This window comes from Micropterus salmoides, unplaced genomic scaffold, assembly GCF_014851395.1.
Source record: "Micropterus salmoides isolate LMB-PRFRI ecotype aquatic unplaced genomic scaffold, ASM1485139v1 Ms_hic_scaffold_14, whole genome shotgun sequence".
NCBI lineage: Eukaryota > Metazoa > Chordata > Actinopteri > Centrarchiformes > Centrarchidae > Micropterus > Micropterus salmoides.
Window position 1 is genome coordinate 4,410,202 of NW_024040485.1, and position 18,508 is coordinate 4,428,709.

At 40.1% G+C, this 18,508-nt stretch overlaps 1 protein-coding gene across 1 annotated transcript in view; it reads left to right on the forward strand.

Moving 5' to 3' along the window:
- LOC119901698 (receptor-type tyrosine-protein phosphatase N2-like) overlaps nucleotides 1-18,508 on the forward strand; it is a 232,331-nt gene that overhangs the window by 337 nt on the left and 213,486 nt on the right. The window contains exon 2 of the mRNA XM_038717285.1: nucleotides 17,890-17,940. Within this exon, the coding sequence (XP_038573213.1) occupies nucleotides 17,890-17,940 (51 nt within the window). The remainder of the gene's footprint in view (nucleotides 1-17,889; nucleotides 17,941-18,508) is intronic.

The following is an 18,508-nucleotide window of genomic DNA, read 5'->3' on the forward strand; positions in this document are numbered from 1 at the left end:
CACGATAACGTGACGGGAGCTGCATCCGTTCCGTCTCCGGTCCTGTATAGACAGAGCCATTTTGCAGACAGACCGGAGGAGACTTTCTGTTTCTGATCTGTGTCAATATTGTATCAGCGGCGCTGCCAGGAACCGACAGGCTGGTTCGCTTCGGCTTCACCTGAGCCGAGGAAAAACAAACACGGAGATCCTGTAATACAGCAGGAAGATCCACTGCAGATATTCAAGTTCATAAAATTGTAGAAACACGAGAGCAGCGCTGCGCACCGACCAGACGCTGCCAGTCGGTAAACAGGAGGAATAGGATACTGGAAAATTAGGCATTATTTTATTAAGACGACATATGTTAATTAGGGCTATTTGTAACAATAATAAAACTAAAAATATATTAAAAACATTATAATATTATACACGATTTTTAGTGTTGTTAAATAATGCAATATGTAAAATACGTAAAATAGATAATAGAAATTCCATACTAACAGAAAACAATGGAAAATTATATACATAAAAGAAATAGTCTTATTTAAAAACATTTCAAATTTGAAATAATAGGAATGCATAAATAAAATACAGAAAAAAGAAAATATAAACAATATAACTACAAGTGAAACATATATATCTATAAAAAAAAATTTAAATAGAAAAAATCATCAATCATCATCAATTTCTAATCAGTGTAAAAATGTAATGAAGTAAGTAAATAAAATAATACAAGTAAAAAAAATAAAGGACAAAATAAAACATACCCAACATAATGACTTGTATAAATAAACTATAGATGTGGTGTACCAGAACACTTGTTGAAATACCAATGTTAAACAATAAAACATATCAGTTAACTCAAAACAACTCAAGAAAGTAACTGCTAATATATAGGCTAATAAAAAATATTAAATCAAATTAAAATATGCTGTGCTGGCTCCGTGTACACTCACTTGTAAACAAGACCTGGCAGCAACCATGAGTGATAACATCAATGCAAAGCAATGAAAAAAGAGCACATACATACATTCTCCAATTCCCAGCTCTGTGCTCCTGACAGAGGCAGCCATTGATCCGAAACATAAATGTGTGTGCGTGTGTAGACTGGATACGTTATACACAGAGCCTATAAATAGCTGATATCTAATATTCCCCCACTGATTTGAGATTCGGAGCCAGCAGGGTGACTGATGCAGACATGTGCTGTTGAAGATGTTGTGAGGAGGAGGTAGAGCAGGAAGACACTGGTGCTGAGAGGGAGGTGTGTGTGTGTGTGTGTGTGTGTGTGTGTGTGTGTGTGTGTGTCCAGACCCTCCTCCTCCTCTCTCCTTCAAATTACATAACCAGCATACAGAGAGTATGGCAGCCACAGGACAGACTCAGCTGAGGAGATGAGCACCAAAACAACAGAGAGCATTGAGCTGCAGCGCTCAGTCTCCCTTTAGACTTGTGCTGTTTTTGATGTAAATGGTTTGATTTCTTATACTAATCCTGCAGCAACCCTACAGTCTTTTAGTTTATTGTACAGTCTTAACATTTCATGGCATTTGTTTCTTTTTTTCATTTACTGTCAACTAAACTTTTTTAGTTTTTGTTAAACATAATAAAAATATAATCTTGATTTAGCTGTAATATCCTGCTTTTCTAGATAATACCAGTCAGGTTCTGAAATCTACAAGAGAACCCAGTGTAACAATGAAACAGCTGCCTGCTGTGGCTGAAGATGACACTATGAGAGCGTTGAACCGAAACAGTAAAGCTGTATTTTTGCTTTATGAGTGAGGAAACACACTCAGTACATTTTTTAGACCTCAAGGATGCACCTTTCATTTTGTGGGATACAGAGTCATATGTTACATGTGTTTAAGTTGTAAGCAGTTAAAAGAAAGTGATTTTCAGATTTTTTTTTTCTTGTACTAATATTTCAAGGCCTGAAAAGGGTAAAACTGCAGTGTTTCATGGGATAAAAACAAAGATCAAAGAAAAGTTAGAAATTTACACATCAGCTTTCTACACGGGGTTGGAGGTTTGGTGGTTACTTGACAACAGCATTAATTTATTTCATGTTGATTTTATAATCTTTATCTATGAACCTGTTATCCCTGTCAGATAAATGTAGTGGTGGTAAAAGTACATCCATCCATCCATCGTCAACCGCTTATCCTGCGTACAGGGTCTCGGGGGGCTGGAGCCAATCCCAGCTGACATCAGGCGAGGGCCTGTATATTAAATTTTCAAATCCCAAATAACTTTATACTGACCCTTTGAACATCATATTCTTACAATATTTGAAAGGTTCTTGTAAAATTAGCGAGCCATAGTGAGAATATTATGACCTGATCAAACTTTCTTGACATTTTTCACATCTTGTGTTACTGCTGTACACCAATAATATTTGCATAACATTGAAATTTTGATGTAGTATATTTCTAAGGAGCTGTATTTTACCTGCTCTGAAGATTATCCAGTTTCTATTCAGAGAGAAATTCAGAGAGAATTTCCTTTTTTTTTTGTAGAACCTGAGCATCAAGCTGTTTATCCTTTATCTTCAAACCTTATCATGTGACAAATGTGTGAAAAGGTCCCGTTTGTGTCCAGTTCATGCCTACTGCACTAAATCATCTCATTGCTAATGGCAGTCTTCCCATTTTCTGCACTCATTTCACAAAATAATGTCAAACTGTGTTGACAGTTTGTTCTTGCAGACCCAAGAGGGAAGGGTTTTATAGAACAGATATCTCTTTTAAAGCTCTGGTTGACAACCTTTTCATAGTAAAGTGTTAACTTTAATGATTTCTAGAGTTGTACTTGATTGTTACAGAATGTAATAAAGCATTTAGCTTAGCTTTAGACCCTGCCTTCTAGTGGTGCACATCTTCACACCATTCGATTCCTCGATGCATCACCTCAAGGGTGGGAATTTCTAGGCACCTCATTACAATTATGAGTGCTACGATGAGATTGTAAAACAAATTGGATGAAGAAGTATTTTTCTCACTGTGTGACTACTTGGTACTTTTAAAGCAAAGTATTTAGCAACAATCCAAACAAGTAGGTAGTAATGAAATGCAGATATTTAATGTTACTTCATATAAATGTAGCTAACATTACTTTATTACAGCATTATTACTGACCTCTGCTGCTGCTATTTTTATTTCTGATGCTGCTGTTATTAGTATAACATATTATAACATATTAGTATAAATAGTATAAGTCCGATACGTGTTGAACTACACACTTTACAATGCTACAGCCAAACCACGTTCACTCCACCTTAATATATCTGTTCCTGTTTTTTGTCTTGTTTAGTGTAGTTACATGTTTGTGTCTTGTCTTATAAGTTGATTATTGTAATCTTGTATTGAGCACCATGGGCCTTGAGAAACTGCACTGGGTTCATTGTGCACTCGATATGTGGATGAATGACAACTAATGAAATTGAACTAGCAGCAGAAAAGCGTCCTGCTCAGCTTCCAAACCGCAATCTGAAGAGGAAATGTTAGCTAACGGTAGCGCTGACCACTTTAACTTATCCAGCAGTTGGAAAACAACAGATAGACTTTAATTAACGGACACGCTGTGACCTGCACTGTACATTTACTGCCAGACTGAAGCGTAGCGCTCATCTTTTCCTCTGCTCCGCTACTTTCACCGTCACCTGTCACATAGCTGAAAAACGAGGAGAGGACGCTAGCTAGCTAAGCGCTGCAGTGCAGCACCAATGTGTGGGTTAAAATCATTAACATTCAGTTGATCGTGTGTAAAGTTTAGTAGCAGCAGTCACTCAATCAACAGCTGTCTGTCTGTGCCGAACAGGTAGATCCACACATCTCGTTGTGTGCACTGCACTGCACACCTTTTTCATTCTGTCAACATTCCGTTATCAATTAACCTCTAGATCATCGATTTGTGACGTTTGTGAATCGATTCATAATTGTCCGCATTGCGATGCATCTAAAAATCTATTATTTACCACACCCCCACTGCCTTCTCTGACTGAGGGTGAACTAGTGCAAAATTGTAGTGCTGTGTTTTTTTGTTTATAGTGAACAGAAATGACGGAAACTATGTTGTTATAATTCTGCATTCACACACCTATTTAGGGTCTGACCTGATCAAAAATTCAGTGTTGCTATTGTGTCAAACGGAGCTTTATGGTTTGAATGTTTATAAAAGTTTAGTTTTTTTGAAAACAAATGAAAAAACCCTTGGATTATGGTTAGATTTAATTTATTTCTCATTGAATCAAAAGTCATTAGTTTCTTCTAAACCTACTAGTGTGTTTGAAGAAAGAAAGTTCAAAGACTAGAAGAGCTGGAAGTTTGTTTGCAGTGCAGCAACAGCAGCACCATGATGCAGGCCTACCACACATCGTCCGTCATCACTAATAGTTTCTCTTACACACCCTTGGCCTTTTACGCTGGATTATTTGTACTGGATGATGAAGTGGGAGCTCCTGCGGGCGGGGAACGCTGCCCAGTAGAAACCCTATCACCGTTTAGGTTTTCAGTTTTGTTCCGCTGTGTGTTTTGGCAGCGAATCACAGCTCAGTTGAACAGGTGATACAAGCTTCAAAAACACAACATCCACCTTAAGAGGTCATCTGAGGTGGAGAGTGCAGCTTCAGTTGAATTTCAAAAATGGCTTTTCCAACCATTTTATATATATGGAGATGTATGTCCAGTTTGGGGGATTGCAAGTAAAATTTTATGTGCTGAATGTGCCAGTTGCATGTTAATGCACCAATAATTTAACAGTGACAAAAGGCATTCTTCTATGAGTACTTTCACTTTTGATACTATATTATATTACATTATACTGCTAACACTTCTCTGAATTCCGGAGCATTTTTCTGTTGTGTATTTTTGACAACCCTGATTTATTCCACAGTATTTCGCCGGAATGACTGTATTCTCATTCAGTTAGCAAATAGCAGGCATCACATATTATTTGTAAAACTACTTTTTAAATTACATTTCTTTGTGATGAGTGACTTTCATTTGCTCTTTACCAATGTGTTGTGTCTCTGTTTGGTCTCATCAGCTGCTTTTTGTCCATACAGTGATTTACGTTTATTGGACTTGTCCCAGTGTGTTTTCATTGTGAGCCAGATTTCCACTCCTGGGTTTTGAACCACAGACTGCGCTCAGCTCGGGTCTCCTAATCATTAACCTGGACCTGCAGAAGGTCACCGCTGGTTCGCCTGGTGTGACCGTAGCCATGGCAACACTCATTAACATTTTATTCATGCTGATTGGTTTCCTGTAACCATGCAGTAATACATGTGGAGACAGGACATGGACACAGGCAGGCGGATGAGAGCTGTTATGTCATCCCATAATGTTAACTTTAAGCATTTATACTTTAGATGATGGTACACACCCTAGAGCGCAAAGTAACTGTTTCTGTTATCTGCAGCTACTAAAATAATACATGATACGGGTTATCATCAAACCTCTCCCCTATCGGTAGTTATCTAGAATTGTAAATTACAGTTGATTAAATTGTACTACTTCACCGGAGAATGTAAAAGGCTCTTAACTGCGGGTTGATATTATTATGGGCAGAAGACAACAAGCTAATGCTAAGCGGATGTGGATTCAATAGTTAATAAACCATGGGTGCTATAGTAGGGATGCTATGTCAGATTAACTACAGGGGATGTTATTGCTGAAACTCTAACTGATTTCCCAATTCAGTCCAATAAATGTATATTGTTTTTATGGTGGTATCTGAAATGGTTCATTCATTTTACACATTAAGTTCCCTCTCCAGAGAGTCAGGTGTGTTTTGTAAAACCATAACATCGCATGCTTGGTCTCGTCACATGGGTAATCTTGTTTGTTTACTTATTATTTGAACAGATCGATCATTTTCTAAATTGAAATCTAAATTTTACAAGTAGACGTTTTAGTTCTTGTGCAGCGGTTTGTGTTTGGCTTCTTTTGTTAAATGAAAAAAAGGGGAGTTTACGGAAACTCGGGTTTACGGAAACTCGGGTCCCTTCTTGGCACTGTGGAAACATTTCTAACAATACCATGCGCTCATTTTTGCAGAGTACATTTGACGTATACGAAACCCTAGCATGGATTTTGCTGTGGTGATGGAAATCACACAAAAAGGCAAAGGTATCTTCTCAGGTTTCCTGCTGAAGAGGATCCCTGTAGAAAGCTGAGGCTTCAGAAAAACCGCATGGTGATTATAAACGTGACATCATCCTGTGGTGATCTCCTGCTGTTACTGAACTGGTGTTACACTTGTTGGTGTTTGCTTTATTGACCAACTGCATTGACTTGACATGATTAAATTGATTAATTGGGATCAATGTTTACTGAGTGCAGAAACTGTGATGAATTCCTGTCACTCGTAGCACTGCTCTCCTTCTGCTTTGTTCCTGCCTGCTGCAGGCTGCTGTTTCTTAACTGATATCTCCTCATGTCCTGGTTTCTTCTCACCATGCAGGTAAAAGCCCATCTGTTCTCAGCATGTATCTCAGTGAAATATGTTTGGCCCTGCAGGGTTTACTGTGCTTCCTGCTCAACCTCTCAATGCTGTTTGGATTTACTGGAGAGCTCCCAGTCAGCTCCTGGACATTTGTCGCTTTTAACAGTTTGATGTCTTAATAGAATTGAGTTTTCTTTTTACCTGAGAACTGATTGATCCTGGATCTCACTTACTGTCAGATTTTCATTTTATCAGCATACTTTCACATCCCCCTCAAGTAGTTTGCCTGTGCAGTAAGGGATCATTACTAATGTTTCACTCGTTTTCTGTCGTTTTTGAGCTCAAAATGTTAGTGAAAGTATTTTTCAAGCAAAGGTGTGAGGGTATGGTGTTATTCAAGCTTAACTTAAACCTTTATACAAAATACAAATGATATTACATGCGAACAACAAATGATGCTCACACAATGTACACCAACAACATAATTAAAAACTTTTGTAGAAAAACAAACACAGAACTATAATTGATTTACTGTAGCTCCATACCAACGTGACTTCGATTGTTTGTTGGAAAAATAATAAATCCACACTCTATTCACTACACTCAGTATGCTACATAATGTAGGCAGCCAGCATCTGAGAGCTAGAGTAAATGGGAGTTCTGAAAACAAAGCACTGGTGCTTCATTCGACCAGATGGATGGATGCCTTTGAACAAACAGGGGAAGGTAAGAAGAGAGGAGGATGAAAGGAAAGGGATAAAAGGATGAGGGAGGAGGTGATGGAGGCGGTTGTTGTGTCACTGCAGGAGACAGAGGAGGGGAAGACAAAGGGAGATTACCGCCAATTTAAGCAGGGCTTTTCACACACACACACACACACACCTCTTAATTTCCCCGCTCTACTGCAACAAAATAAAAATGATAAAATCCAGCCTTTGCTTCCAAATCCTTCCTTTTTGCGGTTGTCTAAATTGTCAGGTGGAATGTTGTCGTGATTGATCATTTCTGCCAGAGCTGAGGCTCAAACAAATTGGACTGTCATCATAATAATAAAGGAAACATTGAAGAAATGGTACACAAAACATGTCTGCTACACACATACACATATAGATAGACAATACATAGACAGACAATTACAAAAGCCCTTTCTGATCAGCCTTGGGAAAAGACCTGAAAGTTAGTCAGCCTGTAAAAGAACAAAAATCAAACTACAAAGACAGGGAAAGTTTTTAAAAGACTGGCCCTTTTTCTGTCAGTCTGCGACCCCGACTTGTTATCAACTATCCCGAGATGTAAACACACCCACAGAGATAACATTGTGTGGTAGAGAAGGTTAAAGCTGAATGCTGAAGGAAAATGATGCAAGTCATTTATTGTAAACGAGACAGAAAGCCACTCTCACATATAATGAGGCAGAGGCCAAGGATGGAGACCCAGCTAAACCCATTAATATATAAACAGATTGACTGTTTGCTGAACGCCCATCTAATCATAGCGTAGCAACCATAACTAGGTGTGCATGGGGCACTATAGAGCAATATTTAGTACATAAATCAACAGAAAAAAGAGAGAAATGAGAGTTAGCTTAATTTAGGCTACTTTTTATTATGTTAGAAAGGAACTTAATCTTGGCCCATGTATCATTCATTGGATCATTCAATTACTCCATTCAATCTGGCAAATGAATAAATACTCAATGTGGTTAAGAAGAATCCTAGAGTGTCAGCTGAAGACTTACAGAAATCTCTGGAACATGCTAACATCTCTGTTGAAGACTCTAAGCGACGTCAAACACTGAACAAGAATGGAGTTCATGGGAGGACAGTACGGAGGAAGCCACTGCTGTCTAAAAAAACATTACTGCATATCGGAAGTATGTAAAAGAGCACCTGGATGTTCCACAGCACTACTGGCAAAATATTATGTGGGCAGATGAAAACAAAGTTGAGTTGTTTGGAAGGAACACACAAACCTATGTGTGGGAAAAAAAAGGTACAGCACACCAACATCAAAACCTCATTCCAACTGTGAAGTATGGTGGAGGGGGAATCATGGTTTTGGCCTCTTCACTGCCTCAGGGCCTGCAAGGGTTGCCATCATTGACAAAAAATGTATTAAAAAGTTTATCAAGAAATTTTGCAGGAGAATGTAAGGCCACCTGTCCACCAATTGAAGCTCAACAGGAGATGGCTGATGCAACAGGACAACAGAATAGCTTCAGCAGTTCTAAATTGGCCTAACCAGTCCTGACCTCAACCTGATTGAGATGCTTTGGCATGGCCTCAAGAGAGGGATTCAAACCCGTCATCCCAAGAATACTGCTGAACTGAAACAGTTTTGTAAAGAAGTATAGTCCAAAATTCCGCCTGACTGTTGTTCAGGTCTGATCTGCAACTACAGGAAAAGTTTGGTTGAGGTTATTGCTGCCAAGGAGGTTCAACCATTTATTAAATCCAAGGGTTCACATACTTTTTCCATGCTGCACTGTGAATGTTTACATGGTATGTTCAATATAAAAAAACATATAATTGAGGCAGAACTAATAATAATAATAACAATAATAATAATAATAATAACTTTGATTTATATAGTACCTGTCACAAACCCAAGGACGCTTAACAAACAAAAAAAGGGGGGGGGGGGGGGTGAGAGGTGTGAGGCCAGGGGAGATTAAAGCCCATAGGCCTCAGTGAAGAGGTATGTTTTAAGCTAGGTTTTAAAGGTAATTATAGAGGAGGCAGAGCGGATGGCAAGTGGAAGCTTGTTCCAGAGTGATAGTGCACTGACACAGAAAGCTCTGTCACCAAATGTCCAGAGCGTGGAATTAGGGACAGCAAGCAGGTCCTTGTCAGAGGACCGCAGGGACCGTGTCTGAGTGTAGGGATGGAGCAGATCTGTGAGGTACTGAGGTGCAAGTCCATGGAGAGATTTGTACATCAGTAGGAGGATTTTATATTTGATCCGGGACTTAACTGGCAGCCATCCACGTCCAGTGTGATGTCACCAACCTTTTTGAGAAGTGACTGTGGAGCAAACACCATGAGTTCTGTTTGGTCTTTACTGAGTTTGAGGAGGTTACTGTCCATCCAGTTCTTGATGTCCTTCAGGCAGTTAATAAGCGACACTGCAGAAGGCATTATACTGACCACCACCACCACCAAGAAGGGGAGGATGACCAGTACTTTAGTTTTGGTGGTGATGAGGGAGTCTGGGTGTCACAAATATAACTGATCCCCAAAAGTTGATGGGCTACTTTTTAGAAAGACATCCAGGGTTGGTCACTATATCTCTCACCAAGCTGTGCAGTAATTATCTTACAAGTATTAAATTACTCTATTGTATTGATTTTAGATTATTATGATTAATGATGATTATGGGTAATTTGTCAATTTAAAATCAATCCCCACAAAAGTTTATCTGGCCAGTTAAATCATTGGCTTTATTTTTCAAGGTGACCGCTCTCAGTTTAATCATTGGTGCTCTCTCTCAGGAGCAGCAGGTGTCTGATGCAAACAGACAGATGGCATCCTGGGAGATGTAGTTCCTTGTCTGTCAGCGAGCGCAGCTTGTGATGGCCCTGCCAGGAGGCATTAAAGGCCAATGCCTGGACGCTGCTCTTTGCTCACAGGGCGAAGCTGATTGAAATTCCTTTCCTCCCGCATCGCCGGCTTGGCGTCAGTCCACAGTGCAATGCTGCAACCTATTTCACACTCTGCTGCTGTGGAGTGATGAAACCAGACAGCAAAAACTCAGGGTGGCAGCACAAGTCCAAAAGTAGCACACAGAGCCTTCTTCCGTATCCTCCACCTCTAACTGTCTTTTTACTGGAAGTGAAATGGGGGAAAAAAACTCTTGACTTATCTGTTATTTTTTCCTTAAATCCCCTTTATAACACGTCTCTTGATCAGTTTGGGCTCACAGTAAAGTTTTATTATGGAACTTTGGCTCCTGGAGTGGGGGGTGGGTTGCTACCTTATTTGGGATGGCATCCGGTTGAAACCTTGACTAACTATACATCCTTTTAAAAGCACAAACATCTGTGTGCACCATTTAAGATCCAAATATCACTTTAACAACAGTTTCTAATTTTGTAACTAGGGTGCGTACTTGATATTAAAAATAAAACAAAGGCAGGAAAAAATTGCCATGTTTGTGACTTTTTGATTATAAACTTTATAAACTACAAAACATTATTCAAATTATGGAAGCAGATTTAATAATAAAATATAACCAATTAAATACAAAATAAATGATAAGATAATCACAACTTTGTTGTTTATTTTATTGGACATTAGTAATTATATGATTTTGTGTGTATGTTTTAAAGCATTAGATATTGAAAGTCAGGAAACAATTTTTTGCCAAAATGTATAATTTTGTTTTCAAATGTTATGATTCCCGTTCAGTTGCAAGCCTCAGTGTGTTGCTTTTCCTGCTTGTATATTTTTGCTCTTATTATGCTGTTTTGAAGAAATTGTCCAACGCTGCATGAACGCCCCAAAGCTGCTGTAATGAAGCTCTGACTCTTTGTAAACAGCGTGTCTGTGTTACATGTTTCTGCTTTTAACAAGACTGCGTCAGCTAGAAACTACTGTGATGTGTGGGTCTTTTCCACAGAGATGTAAACAAATTTTAGCCTCGGGTGAATCCACCCTTTAATTACACCTAAACACAAGCAATGATGAATATCCAGCTTCTAGCAAATGACTTCACTCTGGTATGTCTTCGCTAGAGACATACCTGGGTAAAAACAAAAGAGGTTGCTCAAAGCATGAAAGCATGTGCAGATCAAGGGGCTGTTGTTGGTTTTGGTTGGAGGCAGAATCTGAGTGTGTTCAGAACAAGCGTGTTTTTGGTGATTTATGCAAACCTTTGGGTGTTAGCTGTTTTGTCTTAACTCTCTGACCTATAAGGACAACAGGGGACCAAAGAGCATTGAAGAAGCCTCCTGTGAGTCTCTGCGTGTGGTACAGTACAAAAGAATGCAACATAAGGCCATCTGTTGTTCATACCAAGGAAAAGAATGCGGGTTTGATCCCCTCCTAAAGGCTGCAAAAGCAGGTTTGTGGTAGAAAGGTTATCAGCTGGAGGACTCTGGGCAGCAGAAGTGATTGAATAATGTGCTCTGCCCTGCTGTAGACTAACTGCTGATGGCTGAGATGCTCTTCGATTGCTCCAAAAGTATTACAGTCGAGCTGCTCGGGGTTTTTTGAGGTAGCTCCCAGATGTGAATGTGTTGCTGAAGTGGCACAGTGGAGTGCATGTTTAGCAGACCCTTCCCTGGAAAGATGGAGACTGAAAAAGATATGATACCAGAAAATGAAAAGAAGAGCTCCCAGATGTGGGGGGTGATGTGAGGGAGAGATGAGGGGAGGTCATCACTGGCACTCTTTGATCCCCGGGAGGCAAAGAGGGAGCAAGTGTTGCCATGGTTACAGCATCCCATCATTGTGGTAGTTTCAGGCGGTGCTCTGCTACTCGCCTGTTACAGTCCCTGGAGTATTTTCATAATGTGTGTGTGTGTTTACACCCACCTGCATGAATTATTATCATTAGTTTGTGTGTATCCAGATAAACATTTTAAACTGATCATTTATTCATGCCAGAAGTATTACAGTAGGTAAAGGATCAGTAGTGGCAGTCCTTGTAGTAATATAAGCAATGGAAGTGATTGAAGTAGTGGTATTTTTAGTAGTACAAGTAATTTAATAGCAGTGATAGTAATACCTGTAACAGCAGTACCACAAGCAGTAGTAGGAGTAGTAGCTTCGTAGATTAGTAGAGTAGCAGTAATAGTAGTAGGGGTAGTAGAAATAGTGGTTTGGTAGGTACAGTAGAAAGTCTTAACAGAAGTAGTAGATGTAGTAGTATTAGTAGTAGTTGAAGTAGTCTTAATGTAAGTAGATTAGAAGATGTAGTAGTAGTAGTATTAGTTGCAGTAGTAGAAGTATTCTAAGTGGAAGTAGTAGTAGATAGCAGGTAGATTATTATTGGTAGAAGTGGTAGTTATTGTAGATGTGAATAGTAGTTGTGCGAGTAGTGTGAGAAAAGTAGTAGTAATAGTAGTAGTTGTTGTAGTCTTAGTAGAAGCAGTTGGAGCTTAAGACCAGTGTTTCCAGTTAAACCCAGTCTAACCTCAGCGACCTTTAACAGTCAGACATTATCAGCTCCTCACACTGAAGGGTTCTTCTTGCAGCTGCAGGAAGCACACGCTGCACGTGGCTTGCACCTGCTTAGCAACTGTTGTCTGGCTCTCTCATTCGCCAGCCCTTTTGTCTCCACCATGGTTCTTCAGTGCATCAATTTTCACCTAATCTAATGCAGGTTTGCTAATTGGCCTCCCAGAATTTTAAGAACTGGTGCTTATTTCACATCCATCCTGACTTCCCATCTTAAATACACTCTCCTAACTTAAGATAACTGTTAAGATGTCCTAACTTTCACTTTTCTACCAGGTAGTGTTTGCTAACTTCATTAACCCACATGGCTGATCTGTTATTGCTTTTACAAAATCAACAAAATGTCAAGAGGCAGAACTTATTCACTGAGAGGCTTATGGCAGATCCTAACAATGTGCATGATTATAACACACTCGTTAGTAGAAAGGCTGTAGGCTATGTAACACTAGATAATGTATCATTATAGAACATTATGTAAAGGCTGTATATTTATATATATATATAACAAAATCATTGATCGGAGGAGATCGGCAAAGAAAACTTTGAAAAAGATAGTAACGTTAGCCCGTAGCCTTTATTGCCTTCATAATTCACTTTCCCAAAGAGACCCACAATACGGGTTTCTGTCAGAATCAGTGAAGGAGCACAGGAGGAGACACCATTGGTTGTCTTCTGTTCTTTGGACACAAGCGTTGCCTGTCTCTTCATATCACTTGTCAGATTGCATTGATGCTCTGTTGGATGCTGGATACACTGCAGAAACTATGTCGGCTATCGTAGCCAACTCTCTTTCTTTTGTCTCCCGAGTTGGCCCCAAATTATGATCAATTTATACTTCAAATTTACTTTATTATAGGTACGCCATAGCCTATGCGTATCAGAGTACCCTATGCCTGATGCCCACCTCCCCAAAATTGTAACTTCGTGTCACGGTGATGCAGACCCCAAGAACTGTGATTGGTCAGCTTTCAGCCCACGCTATGGTGGCGTAGGCTTGACGCAGAAGTATAAATTGGCCTTCAGCATTGATGTAACTTTGAATTTCTCAACAGAGGTTAGCAACACCTCTAACTCATCTGTCTCGAAGTTCAATGGCCATTTTAAATTTTTCAATGTATGTTTTTATTAAAAATATTTTTTTTACAAAGTTGTTTTGCTCTGTGAGATGAGACAAGTAGAGGTAGCGCTGGTTGCTAGGTAACAGACAAAATTTGATAAGCGATGTTGGATTGAATATTTAGGATTTCATAACCTGAGATAAGATAGGATGAAGTAAGATAAGAAAAGATTCCTAGTTGGTTAGGATTTGCTTCTGTAATACAGAAGTGGGAGAAATCCTACTAAAGACTTAAGATAGGAAGTTTCAGTAATGTGGGCCCTCAGAATCTATGTCACAGCAGACAGAGAACACTGAATAAAAAGCTGAAAGTGACGCTCTGCCTGGTCCTGATCCAGCCCTGTGCAGAGAAACAGGCCAGCTGCTGCCTAACCAATCAAATGGGCTAAACTATGATACTGTAAATCCTGTTTGGGTTATATGAAACGGAAGAACATTGTGCTGCAGATGCAAAAGGACAACCATTCCTATTCCCTAAATCTACAGCAGGATTTAACTGCATGGTTGCAGGAGCTAAACAGACAGAGTGTGAAGAAGTGCTCGATGCTGCCAGATCTCCTGTAAGTGGAATAGAATAAAATACGGCTGCCTCCCCTCCTCTCCCAGTGGAGCGCTGAAGGAGCCAGGCTGATCCCCAACCGAGTGTTAACTCAGGATAACTGTCCACAGCTGACAAATAGCAATACAAAAAACAGCCCAAAACACAAGTTGATGACTTATTAAGACCTTTAGTATTATATTCCAGTCTTAAAATATATTGTATTGGAGTGAGAAAATATTATAAAATAGTCTTTCTTTAACATGAGGATTGGGGTTGTGTTTAAAGTGTCGGTTCAACCTACTGAAAAGAAAAGGTTTTCACGCAGATAGTTTGGTTTTTATTTCTCCAGGTATTGACATATCTGTCTCTGAAATCTCTGCTATCATAGGAATGATTGATTTGGTAGAAAGTATCTTTTATTGTGAGGTCTTTTATTCAGAGTAAGGCACACTCTGTTTCTGGAAAGGCGTGTTCCTGTTGATTTCTGTAATGCCTGCACACTCTGACAGATCGGTTGTTCAGGTCATTTTGGTCACAAGACCGAGTGTTGGGTTTGTAGTAGGCTGATCCAAAGATGGACACAGAACCCAACAGACCACAAGGTCGAAGTTGAAAGTTTTTATTCACAACACTGTGTAGAAGAATCCAAGGCAAGTCAAATTGGGGTGAGCGGGTTAAGGGCAGATGAGCAAGAATCCGTGGAGACGTAGCAGCCATTACAAGTGGTCTGGTTAGGAAGAGCGAGGCAGGAATCCTGAGGCACAAAAGATACCCAACGAGGATTACTTAAGACTACGATTAACTTGAGAAAACTACTTGAATCACTAGAATCACTTGGTACAGAGCTGGCTGAGGTACTCTTACCACTGGTGAGGAGGAATAGTCTGGCGGTGAGCTTCAGGAATCACCGGTTTGGTACATTTCCGGTTTGAACGACATGTTTCCTTTCAACGTTGTGCAAAGTGAGTTGGAATGACCACTTATTCAGCGCTCGAGTCTTTTAATGTGGAAACGCCGACACACAGCCGAGCTGAAAGAAAAACGCTAACATTTTCCTACACGCCATAACAACACATCAAATCAACACATTATTATAATCCACACCTGTTCATTTAGGCATTCACGCTGTCTGCGATTTTTATGTCTTCCTGCATGTGACAGCTGCCTCTGTGCTACTAAGACTGTCCAATGTAGGGCTGCAGCTAACGATGATTTTAGTATTCGAAGTTTCTAACCAGACCCAACGGGCTTGAGGTAGGCCTGCACAGTATGAGGAAAAATATTGCCATAAGGTATTGAGTGAAAATATATTGAGATGACATATCACTTGTGATAAATAAACATATATTGAAGTGTGCATATTAACTGCCTTAATTTAATATTTTAAATCCAGCTAAATGTTGTTTCTAGAGCAGCAACATTAATGTTTACAACAGCAAAGTAATTCAATAACTTTATCTGACATCACGAGTAGTGAGTGACATCAGTCTGTATCAGTCCCTCCTCCTCTCTCGCTGGCTGCAGGTAACGTTACCAGGTAGAAGGAGGAGCGTCTGGTTTGTCTCAGCCAGCAGCTCAGTTTTTAAGGCTACAGACCAGTCTGTGCTCCACACAGACAGCTTTCTATTCAGCTTGTTTTTAACATTTGGCTAATGCCAAGCTAGCGTTAGCTGTGCTTGTATAAAACATACAGGATGAGATACTGAGGACAGAGATGATTAAATGAACCATTTCTACATGTTTAACGTTACCTTACAGACAGGTGGATTGATAAAGTATTGTCTTGTTACTTGCAAAGGTTTTATTGCACGTACTTACAGTAACGAGCGTAGCTGTTATCAACTAACGTTACAGTAGTTTGGAGCTAAGTTAACCCTCACCGTAACGTTATTCCACCGGTGCAGCCTCTCGCTCTGCTGCTGCTGTGTGTGTGTGTGTGTGTGTGTGTGTGTGTGTGTAGGAGCCCACAGAGAGCAGGCAGACTGCAGCCTGATGATTTTCTTATCCATTGTGTTTCAAATTAAATCACATTTGACGCTCGAGACATAACGTTACATCAAAGCCCGCAAGTCTTGATAGCAGTATCGATAAGCTTGAACCTTATTGATTTTCGGGTTTTGAGAAATTTTTTCGATCCCCATCCCTACTCATGACTGTGAGATTACAACTCACGGCCCAAAAAGGAGAACAACAAACGCATGTGTGGGCATTTTCAGCCGAGGACTGCAGCTTACTTTGACTAACGTTAGTCTTTAACTTAACAATCAATCATGATATCAGTTAAATGCTAAAGTTGCTGTTACTGTTACATTGTCTATGGTCCGCTGGCAGAACACCGGATGCTTTGATCAGGTGCTGTCGTGCTGTTGCCCCGGTGATATAAAGCCCTAGTCCAATGTTACAAGATGCTCTTGGTTGGTAAAATATGAGGCTCTGCTGCCAGTAGAGTTGTCCATGTCTGTGATTGGTCATCTGCTGCTAACACCGCCTCTTTTATGTGAATGCGCTCATGGCTGGATTGGGAAACCCTGGGTTGACTTACCAAGTTGATAAGCAGCTTCGTATGACCGCTTGTCCTGAACGCGATTACTAGGGTTAGTGAAGCTAGATAACGAAAAGATATCCTGCGTATGTTGAGCGTGCTTCGTGGTAGAGGAGTATTTAAGCTGGATGATTAACAACAGGTGTGCAGCTCCGCCAGGTGCCCAGAATGAGATCACTCACACACACACACACCAGAGGGAACGGAGGAAGGGAGGCTGCATTTTCAGGACCCCCGCAGTCCTGGGACCTCATTTCTAGGACCTTAGTTTTTTGCGACAGTGCCACCTTGTGAATTGGTGGTAGTCATGCACAGCAACACAAAGGATGTTAACCCTGTCTGCTAGCATGCATACGATCACGGACTTAGGTAAAGGCACACACCCCTGTGATGGCTAGGGTAAGGGTAATGGGTTTTTAGAGGGCTGTCAACGCCTTTAAGAGTAACATAGTTTGCTAGCTAGCTGACAGTGTCAAGGAAAACTAGGCTCCTACAAATGCAGTTCCGGTCCTAGGAGTGCGGTCCTGAAAATGCAGCCTCCGGTACTGCAGCGACATACTACTCACAGCACTGGCTGTGACAGTAAGAAGGATGAAAGTGTATGTTGTCCTTTCCCAACAGTTGCAACAAAACTAACAGGGAACTGGGTTAGATGTCAATCAAGTTACTACTGTACACACCTACACAGTCCTGAGAAGAGGTCTTAAGTAAAAACCCCTGTGGTGGGGCATTATGGGTGTGTAGAGCCTCAATAACTTTACTGTATAAGGCAACAGAAATGTTCTCAAAACCTGGGAAGTAAAACCAAAACTATTGTGCAACTCAGTGCTTTGGTTACAAGCACTGTGTAACAGTCAAATAACTGTCAACCTTATCAAACTGTTAACTCTGACTGAGAACAAGCCTGAGTTAATTTACAGCCACAGAGCTAACTTTTCAGCTAACTCTCTCTATGTTTCTACCGTTACTGTGTTTATTTCATGACAGTAAGTAAGCTGGAAATCTGTGATTCAGTTAGAAAACCTGTATGTGGAATCCTATTACTTGCTAACGTGTTGTTTTTGTGTCTCTATTCAAACAGGTTGCCTTTTTGAGAGCGAGCTGTGCTCACCATACGAGATCTGTGTCAACGGTAAGATGCCCGGCACACACACACAAACACACATTTTAAAAGCTGTTGCGACCAATTATATTTACAAGTATTAAAGCCTTCATATACAAAAACAAAATTAGGAGCGTTACAGGACAGATCATGAGAGACATTATGATCATATAACATCTCTTGGTAACATGTCTCAGGCAGCAGTGGCAATGAAACCAACAATACAGTTATTTTTATAAGACAGCCCTCACATAAGAGAAACTCTTTAAGGCTATTTACACATATTTTAAAAGCGGTAGTCCAAGGGGTTTATGTGTGCCGTGCAAAATGTTCAAATTAATAGCATAAAGGGTCCCCATAGGAAACAGAGTTAGTCGTTCCTTATTGCAATAAGTATTTACACAATTTGTAAGTGTGCCGCTGAAGTCTGGGGATCTCCTCCCGCTATCTGAGCTGGATCTTGTAGTTGTTGTTTGTAGACCCGGCCACCGCACAAGGCTTTTTTGAAGGCCGATCAAAGTGTTGTCACCAGGTACATGAACAAAAGTGCACAAAACATATTGAATCATTCAAACATTTGCTAAATCAGCATGTGTAG